Source organism: Manduca sexta, unplaced genomic scaffold (genome assembly GCF_014839805.1).
Source record: "Manduca sexta isolate Smith_Timp_Sample1 unplaced genomic scaffold, JHU_Msex_v1.0 HiC_scaffold_3632, whole genome shotgun sequence".
Taxonomy (NCBI): Eukaryota; Metazoa; Arthropoda; class Insecta; order Lepidoptera; family Sphingidae; genus Manduca; species Manduca sexta.
In genome coordinates this window covers 1-12,534 of record NW_023594722.1, presented here as the reverse complement: position 1 = coordinate 12,534, position 12,534 = coordinate 1, and the positions used below count along the sequence as shown (strand labels likewise).

Below are 12,534 nucleotides of genomic sequence, written 5' to 3'. Positions count from 1 at the left end.
AGGTCCATGGTTGTTTGTTTTGTCAATATCTGCCGCAAGCATGCAAGCATTGAGTTTTCGTCAAGAGCCAATTTGTCACCAATCATGTGATGTGTCAGGGTCACGATAGCAGTACAGTGCCAGTATTGCGTCGTTCAAAGCTTCGCATAAATTTGCTTATGTTTATATACGTAGTTGCTTACACTCTGGCGAGGGACTGTCGCGTCTCGAAAATCATTAAAAAAAATATCAACTTTGTCACCTTTACCTTAACAATTATTAAAATATGAATAATTATCGCGAGTTTCATCTTTGCTTTGGCTAATTTCATTTTATTTTTATTGTGGTTAAATTCAACGTCTTTTCTCTCCGAGGTAAAACAAAGTGTATGACATGATACATTATAAGGTTAGTACATACATTAATAAATAAAGGGCCCTATCGCACTTACAGTGATAGGTAATAGCGGCGTTGTTGTGCATCACTCTGTAAATAAAATAGTAACGACGGAAGAATGGTATTTTAACAATTTTCAGTTTAACATGGTTCCAATAATGACAAATATACGATTTACTTCCGATCGAAAAAACTACGGATATAGATAGAAACTTAGTATATTGTATTGCATTTAACATAATGAAGTGAGATGTAAGAGTAACACACACTTCCCACTGCTTTCAGTTTAACAAGGCTTTCTGCAGATAATCCTTTTTCAAATTGTTCACATAAGTTTATGTTCATACATAAATATTTAGCATTTATTCGTTTTGATTTTAGTTCGATTAGAAATCTTACGTCCTTCAGTCTTGACGCTCTATGAGGAATTATTATGCTATTGCATTTTTAATAAAAATACCACGCGTGTCTTATCGGTATAATTTGGCGAAGTCTCGGAGTAGTCTCGTCATTTCCTTGCATTTTTCTGCCCTGAATAGAAAAAATGTCTTATAAGAATTAATACATTTGAATTGGTTTTAAGGCAAACAAATGATTAAACAGGTCAAAAATATATTGGGTGTAAGGCAATTGCTTGATGTAAACTCTATAGTCAATAACCACTCTGCCACAATAATGGGTTTAACACATCGGCAGCTTGCTCCAACGCTGCGTATGCTGAGCAGCGGCGACGCTATCCGCACCGCTTTTGTGGGGTATCCTTCCTATTCAATCGCCACAAAACCACTCTGACGGAAATTTTGGCATACTTCGCCATATATTTGTTGTTGCCACTTGCTGCTTGCACTGACACGGCCGCGGGCTGCAGCTGTCCTGACCTGAGTGCGTACTGGTGGAACTGCCAGCGCTGCTGGTCGGTGGCGCGGGCGCCGTGCGCCGGCAGCGCCTGCAGCCGCTGCACGGCCGCGAGCAGCAGGTCGGCGCGGCCCGCCTGCCACCGCACCAGCTCCACCACCACCTCGCCCACCTCGCTCAGCATGTACGCGTGCAGGTGGATCACGGACGCCTCCATCAGCGCGTACATCAACTCCTGGCCGTACGTATTTAGCAGCTCGTCGGCTACCGCTGTAAACAAAACAATCATTAATACCTTCGTACGTATGTATGTGAAGTGCAATTGAAATATTGTTCAACTAAAAATTAAATGCATAATGATGACAAATCAAAACATGCCTACCTTTAATCTGCTGTTTCTCTGGCCTGGAGCAGTTGGCGGCCCTCACGAAGTCATAAAGAAATCTCATGACAGAGGAGTTGGCCTCTCTGTGGTCAAGACTAGTCGCTAGGATAGCGCATTGGATCACAGCAGGCATCGCGCCACTAGACAGGAACTCTAGCGGGACTCGTTGTAAGTACCTGCGGGAGGTATTAGACGTCAGTTGATAATAGCCAGTACCTTAGATGTGAATGGGTATAGTTACTAAACTTGAGGAATGCGAGCCGTAAGGAAGGCAGAAAAGGGTAAACAACTACAGATTATGAAATTAATATTTTCTCTATTTTTGCATCAGGCAACCTTAACCTTATATAGTAAGCATACTGCACCGGATGTTTAAAGTTTTGTTTAAACTTATGTTCCTCTTGGCTTGGCGGGCTGGTCACTTATGTAACATAACTAAATCAAATGAACTGTACAATAAATTATTGTTTGAAATTTGTTTTGACAAATATGCTTTACTTTGTAAGAGGATGCTTAAATCGGAAAAAATTTACATATAGAAATGTCTTCGAAATAGTTGTTCGGATTTTCGTCAAATTAAGTGAAGAAATTACAAATAATGGTGTAGAGCTAAGAAAATTATTAAAATATATGATTTGGATGTGTTTAGTTAAATATTGAAAAAGATAACATTTGTATATAAAATAATTATATTGCTTAATAATTTCCTTAGCCTGTATGGTTTATAACTTAAGGGAATGTTGTTGAAATCGACTACCACTTTTGTTGGTAAAATAATTTACATGTCTAATTGATTTAAAAAATATAAAGTATTTATGATTCTTCAACATGCCTTTGTAAGTAAATGTAAGTAGTTGTGTAATGTAGACCTGATGCATAGTCTGAAGAGGTCGTCGACCGTGTCTGGGTTGTCCCTGAGTCCGTGTTCCTGCTGCAGCAGCTGGAAGGCTTGCGGCATGAGCGCCTGCAGCAGCGCCACCAGGTGCGGCACGGCATGCGGCCGCGGCGCCAGCTCGTCCAGCAGCACGCCCGCCACGTACAGCACGGCGCTGGGCCGGTGCGTGCAGTACAGCCGCTGCAGCGCCGCCGCCAGCCGCGGCGCCAGCCCCGCCGCGCCCGACCGCACGCAGCGCACGCTGAACCGCAGCGCGCGGCACACGCGCTCCGTCACGCGCCCGTCGCCGCCCAGCCTGCCGACACAATAGCGCTACAATACAGCTAGCTGCAACACTCACTATCTTATTACTTAAATATAACCTTATACACATACTTCTCCATGACTTCTTCGAAGAGCGGCCAGGCGTCGTGGAACGCTTGCAGCGCCGGGTGTTGGTCGGGGTCGCTGGGCGTGGGCGCGTCCACGTCGCGGAACAGCGCGGCGGTGCGGTCGAGCCACGTGGCGGGTCGAGCCGGGAGCCGCGCGTGCGCGCCCCCGAGCCGGCGGCCCGCGCGCCGCCCGAGGCCGCCCCGAGTGCGTCGAGCGCAGCGCGCAGGCCGGCCAGCTGCGCGCCCACTGCAGAACACATCGCTGCACTCATCTGCAATACAACATTCATAATATTAACATATTATAAACTTCTTATTTGGTATCTTCACCTGATTTCCACAATGCTTGTTTTCAAATATAATTTGAATTTAAAACACCATGTTTACTTCACCCTTAAAGTATATAGAGACCTCTTATCGAAATTTATCTACATTTGTAATATATATTACCTGATCAGGCGGAAGCTGGCCTATAGCAGAAGCCAGTGCCCTCATGATGGCAGCAGAAGTCTGCAGCGGCAGGTCCAGCTCGTCGCAGAGCTGCCCGGCCTGCAGCAACGTGGATACGTGGCACGACGCCTGCGCGCGACATGACTTACAGATATTCTGTGAATAAACAGACATGCCGAAAATGCTGAGTAAAAGAATAAGGCATAACTCTTTTCAACAGTAAATCCGAGTAAATAAGTGACTTGATAAAACATGCTGCTACATTATATATATTGAAGGATCTTGGATAGTAAAAAAAACTCTTAAGCCACATTGAGTTGTCCTAATGTAAAAAGCATGAGTAGATTTGATCGTCAACTCCGACATAACTGAGTAACTCATTCTTCCATCACAATGAAGGTATCAACTGAGTGAACTTGTAAAATTCTGGACACTACATATCTATCAATGTTTGACCTACCAGCAGAGCGGTAGCAGCGGCATTAGCGAGCCGCTTGTCATGGAGGGCCCTGATGAGGAACTGCAGACACGCTCGAGGCACCGAATGCCGCTCCACCCAGTCGCAAAGCTCGCCCAGGAGCAGTATGCAGGTCTCGCGGACGCCGACGTGGGCACCGGCAGGCATAGACAATATCGCTTCTACCACTTTAGGCACATACTCATATTCTTCCCTGTGAACAGTATTGTCACTATATCAAAATAAAGACTGTTCCATTTGACATAATACTGGATTTTTATTAATATCCAGATCTTTTGGAATTACTGGAAAATAAAAACGTCTATTACATGAATTGGAGCTTGGAAATACATAAGATATCATAAGCAAATATATCTCTTTCCAATGTCGCTTCTATGTTATATAATGAGCAATGGTAACTCAAATGAGCGATCAGTAACATTAAAAGATGAAAAACAAAATTTATTCTCAGATAAAAAATAGTCCATATAATGGAAAGCATACAAATATTCTGCTAGTGAGAGGCTGGTAGGTTAGCTAGGTTAGAGCTTTTATTGTCCTCACTGGTGAGGATTGTGAACGCATTCCTCCCTTTATGTTAATTAAAATTACATATATACATCATTTTATTTTTTCATTCCTGCCTGCCCGAGCTGGCTTCTTTGTTTACTTAATAATCTTTAATGTATTTTATGATCAATATAAATTGTCTTTGGTTTATATAAGCTACTTTATTTAAGTAATAATTAAATATTTTCATGTACCTTGACTTATCATAAGTGCAGCTTGATGAATAAAGCAATTTATTTTTTTTATTTATTTCTATAGAGTCCACATGCTTAACTTAAACACTCACGGTAAAATGTTCTTTGCAACTGACTGCATGATGAAGAGTGCTGCTTCTGTCTGTTCCCAGGAAATGTCTGCCTGTAGCGCGGCGAACATTTGTCGGAACACGGAGCTCGAGCCCACAATGAACACCACATCCTTGATCAGGCCCATCACTTTCATGCGAAATACCTAAAAAGGAAACCATAGTTAAGATGATGTATGGGTACTTTTTGACATCAGTAACACAATTGACCATACTATACCTTATTATTGAGAACATAAGCTTTACCACATACCAACCAATAAAAAAAATTACAATTACGTTACCCAAGTGCTATAGGCAAATTTTTGTCCCAGGACTTAAGTCTTATTTCTAGAATTTATGTCAATTTAAGAGTGACTTAAGTAATTCTTTAATAAATATTAAACTTACAGGCTAATTATGTTGACTGGTTAAGGATAAACATGTTTCATCAACCAACATTCTATCCAGACCCCAGTCCACTTACCATCTGTTGCTGCATCATGCGGGTCACTTCACCATGCCTTTATAAGGGAAAAATATGTGAGAATATTGATATAACTTTATTTATACTTACATAGAACTCATCTGTCTCGTCAGGTAAGTGTGTGTGGTCTGGCTCGCACTGACAATGCCTTGCCAAAGCCTCTATCAACCTCTCTATGTGGGGCGTAAATGCATCTGTTAAAGGCTGGTAATCTCTCTGATACACTTCCTCAGACAACCTATACCACAGGTTGAAAGTTATTTCTGCAACCTGTTAAAATATTTGAAATTATTTTCTACATCTTTTATTGTTTCTAATTAAATAAATTTGAATTATTTCTAAATGTTAAGGTTTTGTAAATAAACTTGTTGTAGTAATTGTTATGTATTAAATATTAATATTATATCATACCTCGATCAATGTTCAATGTAAAAACAATTTATTGACAGGAATAAGATACCAGTTCGTCTTCATGCTGCCTATTTTGATAATTAAAATAATGTATTTACATAACACTCAAAAAACTCTGTATTCCAACCAATGCATAAAATTTGTTTTAACAAGTATTAGCAAACACAATACAATAGAATATTAATAATATGTAAATAATATGCCAAAAGTGAAATTTCTAATGATAATGAGCTCATTAAATTAGAAGTTTAAGAATGCAGTATTATTTTGCCTATAAATATAAAATACTTTTCTTTATGACCAATTTTTGATAACACAATAATTAATAAGCTTTTGCAGTTGTGAATAAAAACACTTGCAAAGAATATTTATTCAGTTTACCTCATAATCATGATGTCCAACACAGACCAGTGCCAACTCCAGTGATCTCATGGCAAAGTGTGTGTTTCCACCTGCTGTGCAAGCTATAATTTTCTCTAAAAATGTTTCAGCCAATTCAGTGAATACTCTTGCATAATTTGTGGCCTTCTCATCCTCCTCATGAGCTACGGCCATGTGGTAACTCTCCTCTAAAGCGGATATACTATCAAATAACAGTCTTTCTATATTATCATTGTTATTATTCTCTTCTAGACAATGTAGTAGTGCACATATACAGTCGGATGCTGCATCATGTAATGTGTTGATACAGTTGTGATCCCTTAGAACTTGCAAGCAGAATCCAATCACTGCATTCTGCGGCACCTCTTGAATGTTGATGGACTTCACTTGCAGCCAAGACGTCATACATTTTATCACTTTTAATGCAACATGACTGTTCTGAGAGCTAGTGATGCTCTCTTTAAGGAATATAGTAACTATGTGAGCATTTGAACGTAACTCTGCTTTAATATCCTCTCACGGTTCTCACCAAGTTTTAAACTTGACGAGTCAATCTCTTGTGGAAGCACTGTAAGTATTTCTAATAATGCAAAGTCATTTTTATTAGAAAATGACTTTATAAGATCACTAACACAGTTTTGCCACGTCTGCATTTGCAAGGCTAGATCGGCGAGCGCGAGGCACAACTGCGTCAGTATCGACGAACTGGTCTCCGGCGACGTCTGCTCCAGGTGAGCCACTAGCGAGTCGCGCAGGACACCAGCGCCTCCGACGGCAGCTCCGACAGGTTGTGTTGGACCTTAGCCCGCATCGTCTGCGCCGCGAAATAACACGAATGTATGTCTTTCTTCTGCTGTAACAGCTGGTCCGCGATCTTCCACGAATGGATCTGAAATTAGCACACAGGTTATGCGGATAAACCAATTGCATAAAATGTTTACTTGGCAACTTTTTATGTAACAATTAATGTATGCTAATGAGAAATACTCACAGATTTCTGCACGTCTGCCAGCCATAACGAAGCCTTTTCTTTTTCACTTGCGTTGGGGTTATCGAACAAAGCTGCGATAGCCTGGTACACTGTGTCCATTGACGGCGGTTCCATCATTTTTAGGAATTCTCACGCGCTTTTACTCAACGCTTCATTAACATCACTATAAATCGTGTTTCTTCATATCTAAAAACGTGGAAACGACCTAATAAACTAAATAAATCACCAAACAACTCGAATAAAATGCCAGATTGGGAACGTACCCGAGCTGCCAGCTTATAAAATTATAAATACTCATATTACATAGTATTATATAAAATTCTATTCAAAGATACTTTTAAAATATCGAAGTAAAAAATAATTAGAATGTTTTTATTAGTTAGTTACATATATTTTTCAAATGATATAATTAATTATATCAGCTATTTAAAATTTCCTCCCAAAAACAAGTGGAATAATATGCCTGTCCGAATTTTAAAATAGTATCCGAAATTGGCTAGGAAGACATCACCATGATCATCATCATCTAAAATATGTGATAAAGTATTTATTTGGTACAAAAAACAAACGAACCACACTGTACCTTTTTCTCCACAATACATATTTTGTGACGATATAGCTAAATATTATATTAATAAAAAAGATACAATCAGGTACCAAATAATACTGACAATGTATAGTATTATAAAATTTAGCAACCCTGTAGAACGCCGCAAAGTCATAAACAATGATTACATATTTTGTTTGTCTTACAATTCTGAATATTTCTATATGAAACGAAACATTTAATTCAAAGGCAGTTGATGGAATTTGGTATAAGAAGACTTGAGCAAGAATCATTGTACCAGCTGAACCGCATAAATAGAGTACCTTCTTACGAAACAAATAAAAAAAGTCAGTTTTAATGACAAATAGTTTTTCATTGCCAATAATTATAAGTTACTTTTGATATTTCGTGGAATTCTGTGTATGACTATAATACGGGGCGTTATGAAAACTTACAGATGCATTCTGTTAATTTTTAAATGCGAGATTGGGACACGAGTACAGTATTTACTATAGATGGGAACCCGCAATAGATCACAGTTATTGTTTTTTATGCCATTTTACTGTAAAGTATAAAACTATACATTTTTAAAAGATTAAGATATACACACCCACGTAAAATATATAATCTCTTGTTTTTGAAACTGTTTTCGATATTATGATCAAGTTTATGGTAGGACTTTGTAAATACATATTTCCACGTATAATTTAATTGTGATGATAACATACCTACATAGGCACTATATGCATAATAATTTTCGAGAATCGATAATGTTAAAAAGTTTGAAGAGTAATACTTGAAATGCACATTATTGTCAATTATTTTAAAAAAATGATTAAAAATCCATTGTTTTCCTACGGAAGCATCAGGGTAGTTTATGTTTTAATTATGACACAATCTATCTGTTAACCATTTTTTTTCCAAATCCATTTCGCTGTTTCTGTGTTTGCCTCTGACAAACATCAAAATCTTATCACAAACTTTCGTATTACATAATTTTAAGAAATCGTTAATATGTGGCAACATTTTATGTGAGACTTCTATCACCTGTCAAGAGCAGGATCGATATAGCAAAATAATTATAATAAAAAATACATATCCACGTACAAATGTTTCTCACGAGGCCTTCGATTATTCGCGGCATAACTGCATTCACTAATCAAGTGTCCGCGCGAGCGCTGCACTCCACGCAAATAGCAATGGCGCCTATAAAGGTAATATATTTGCAATTATTTGTTTAAAAATTACATAACTACCGGTGTTTTATGAACTCTGCAACCTTGTAGGTTGGAGATAAGTTGCCGGTGGCGGATTTATTTGAAGATTCGCCGGCAAATAAGGTGAATATTTGCGAGTTGACCGCTGGAAAGAAGGTGGTACTTTTTGCGGTGCCCGGAGCGTTTACGCCGGGCTGTTCGAAGACCCACTTGCCGGGCTACGTGCAGAATGCCGATAAGCTGAAGTCAGAGGGCGTCGGGGAGATAGTGTGCGTTTCCGTAAACGACCCCTATGTAATGGCTGCTTGGGGAGCCCAACATAACACCAAAGGAAAGGTCAGTTTCACATCACATTCCTTATAAGTTCTACATCGCAATTTCGTAGGTCAAAGACTGTGTATCAAATTAATTGATTGTAGATTGAGTTTTTTTTTTTAATATAATGACATTGAACATTATATTTTATTGTATACTGCATATTCCTATATAATTACCTACATTGTAGATGTTACATAGTTCAAGGTTTGGTTACAGATTATAAATAATTGTTTATTATAAATACTGTGCTAGTTAATCATTATGATGTGCTAACTGTTTTAACAAATTACTTATCTAGGTTCATATAACATGTTGATGATACTCTTTATAATTTAGGCTTCTTTATATTATGTAAATTTGTTGTTACTTTTTTATTATTTATAAATGCTTGATTTTTTTTATATGAATGTTGGTACTAATAAGCAGTTTAGAGTCATACAGACAAGTATTTATTTCTATCTAATGAATTTATGGACATGAAGGTCTAAGTATGTCCTAAATTGGTTCTATTTTTTCCATTTACCTTCTTAAAATGTCTATTTTCTGTGAAATAATTAACATTTAGTAAAACTGTAATACTGTTACCTGAATAAGATTTTCAATCCTTTCTTGTAACTATTAATTATTTCACAAAATCATGTTTACCTATATTCCAGATTTTTATTTAAAATAAATCATGTCACCATCTCTAATAAATTGCAATACAATAATAATCATGTTGAATATACTTTCTAGTTACTGAAGGTCACAATGTTTATTTGAACTGCTCAAGTACAGAACAATTATTGGAGTGACCTCCATATAATATTATTTTCTTCTCTTAAATTATTTTTGAGGATAACTTCCTGCAACAGTTACTTTGTAGTTTACCGCTTATAGTTATTGTCCATATTTTTAAGTCCAATGTATGAAAGCATTTGCAGTTTTGTACATCTTAATGTTTTTGGAATAGTAGCTATATTGTGTTTGAAGTATCATCATACTTATCTTCTTGAAAATAAAATTTACAATAAGTTACTCAGACCATAGAGGTAAAATAAAGGAGGAATATCAAACAAAATAAATATGAATAAAAAGTAACTTTATTTACACACCCTAATACCACCACTACTACTACTACTTTAAAAGGATTTGTTGCATAGGCAATATCAAACTTTCAGCCAGAAATACACTCGTGCACACACCAAATTCATACATGTTTAATTTTGTGATAATTTTAATTTTTCATCAATGATTTTTGGCAGAGTGTTGGTGGAAGTAAACATGAGTATATGGTTTCAAAAATTAACGAACTGGTAAAATAAAGGCATAGGACAGTATAAAGATTTGCAACATCTTTATACAGGTTGTAACATAATCAACTGTTAGACTGAACCAGTTTGATAGAGGACCTCAATGTGCTTTGATTGAATCCCCATGTACATTGGTCGTTATTATGTAGTTCAAAAATTATTTAAATATATGTATAATTTTTATGAATGATCTTTCCCGCTTAATTTCATAGTTATAGCATAACTATGAAGTAACAATTACTTTTGTTAGAACTTAAGTAGTATTCGATTTTACAACAAAACAATTACAATAATCTAAATAACCTAACTACGCAATTTTGGAAACCATATATGGAGATTTAATCCATGCACATTGAAGTCCACTATCAAATTATTTCCGTTGGACAGTCGATTGCATTACACCCGTTGTAACAATCAAATATTTTTATTGTTAGACAATATTTATCATTGAAATACGCAAAACTAAAAATAACATTCATTCATAGATTTTTAGAAAAAAAAGGTGTATTGTTTATTTCAAATTAATTGCAAGTCATTCCATCAAATATTTGACTCGAGTTTTGTGATTTTACCGAATTAGCATATCTTGGACTATTGCATGAATCAATATTACTGTGTAAATTGCTTCATCAAACAGCAACAATAGAATCTTACCAACCAAGTTAAGATTTCCGTTAGTTTGTTAGAAAAATATTACAAAATTAATATTTTTACAACGTCGTGACATTCGACAATCGCGAGATTCGACATACTCATTATATTTCTAGAGAAATATAATATTATATAATTATATTACTACTACTAATAGTAGTATGCTGTACCTTTCAACATAAATAGTTTAGTCACTGGCGCAACCCGTAAACTATGAAAATGGCATTTAATTACTACGAAAAATTAATAACCCAACCATGGAAATCAGCGCTATCTGTGCCACTTGAAATGGTACTCTAAGCTGAAGCCGATAAGGTAATAATTTATTCAGTACCGTTGAATCGGGCCGCCACTTCGCTCATTATGAAATCAATACTACTTGGACTCCGACCTTCAACCTTATTTGATAGTTAAATCCCACGAACAATCGATACAAAAAAGTCGTAGTTGTATTAGAATTATATTTAGGTGTTTGGTATTATGAGAATATGACGTGGCGACGAGCTTAGTTTAATCCAAAAAAAATCTGAAACGCGTATCACGCCTTTATTTCTAAATGTGTAGATAAGGTGCTCTCAAGGCACCCTCTTTTCGTCATGTCCGCTCCGTCCCAGGATGTGATCGGAGGTGAACTCATCATTACATCGGGTACAAATTTCAAACTCCGAAGCGATACTGATAATTATAATTCAAGTTCTAATATTGGTACTGCTTAATATATATATAGGTACCCACTTAATTTAAAGTGATTGTAGAATATTGGGCGTCTTAGTTACAAAGTATAAGTATATATTAAAATTTCAAATTTTTTATGGACATTTTATTTCCAGATCCGTATGCTGGCTGACCCGAACGGTGCGTTCATCAAAGCGTTGGATCTGGGCACCAACCTGCCACCTCTGGGTGGCTTCCGCTCAAAAAGATTCTCCATGGTGATAAACGACAGCAAAGTCGAGGAATTGAATGTAGAACCTGACGGCACCGGTCTCTCATGCTCGCTGGCCGACAAAATAAAAATTAAGAAGTAAATGTGTTTGTGTAGGTCTTTGGCGCGTTACGTCACCAGGGACAATGGTTTGGGAGTATTTTCAAAATACTTTCTGAATGTTAAGGCAGTTTACTGGTAAACTGTTCGTAGTGTAATATGCTTTAAGTACAAAAAATCGTTAACGGGTGACGTGCCCTTGACCCACTAGGGTTCCTGTCTAAATTCGATCCTGTATATTTTTCGCTATTTAATGGGCATTTACGTAAGTATAAAATTGTTTATGCATTTTTGGTACTTTAATGTTGGATTTGGTGACGGAACGCGAATGAAAACTATTTGCCCTTAAGAATTCTCGCAATTATTTAGTTTTAAGATCCCACTTTGGTAACTTGTGATCTTACACTTAGCTAAACGTATAGACTGTTGAGCACTTCTTGTGATATGAAAAACATCATTTTATTATTAAATCGTCTTACAAAGTACGTTGTGTTTTATTAACACGTTCAATGAAGTACCTATCAAATAATACCTATTTGAATCTTTTAAAAAAAATCTGCCATTAATAATGCACAGTTCAAACTAGTGGCTAAACTAGTGTTGCGCACAATTT

At 36.9% G+C, this 12,534-nt stretch overlaps 2 protein-coding genes across 2 annotated transcripts; one reads left to right on the top strand and one right to left on the bottom strand.

Moving 5' to 3' along the window:
* Positions 1-577: 577 nt before the first annotated feature.
* Positions 578-7,188, bottom strand: LOC119188505 (transportin-3-like). Its single transcript, XM_037446783.1, is given in 14 exon segments — positions 578-906; positions 1,254-1,500; positions 1,613-1,791; positions 2,485-2,805; positions 2,886-3,013; positions 3,046-3,153; positions 3,332-3,487; positions 3,792-4,002; positions 4,645-4,808; positions 5,219-5,398; positions 5,921-6,438; positions 6,441-6,677; positions 6,680-6,809; positions 6,912-7,188. Coding segments are annotated over 14 exon segments (2,757 nt in total). The 5' UTR covers positions 7,029-7,188; the 3' UTR covers positions 578-845.
* Positions 7,189-8,414: 1,226 nt separating this feature from the next.
* LOC115450825 (peroxiredoxin-5, mitochondrial) lies at positions 8,415-12,406 on the top strand. Its single transcript, XM_030178939.2, has 3 exons — positions 8,415-8,672; positions 8,745-9,011; positions 11,767-12,406. Exons 1-3 carry the CDS (start codon positions 8,568-8,570, stop codon positions 11,962-11,964), a joined length of 570 nt encoding a protein of 189 aa, XP_030034799.1. The 5' UTR covers positions 8,415-8,567; the 3' UTR covers positions 11,965-12,406.
* Positions 12,407-12,534: the final 128 nt, after the last annotated feature.

Bases quoted from the DNA above. Each gene is read 5' to 3' on its own strand.
- LOC115450825 (XM_030178939.2), top strand. From the start codon at position 8,568: ATGTTTCTCACGAGGCCTTCGATTATTCGCGGCATAACTGCATTCACT. The intron at 8,673-8,744 runs GTAATATATTTG...GCAACCTTGTAG, and splicing joins TAGCAATGGCGCCTATAAAG to GTTGGAGATAAGTTGCCGGT. The intron at 9,012-11,766 runs GTCAGTTTCACA...TTTTATTTCCAG, and splicing joins AACATAACACCAAAGGAAAG to ATCCGTATGCTGGCTGACCC.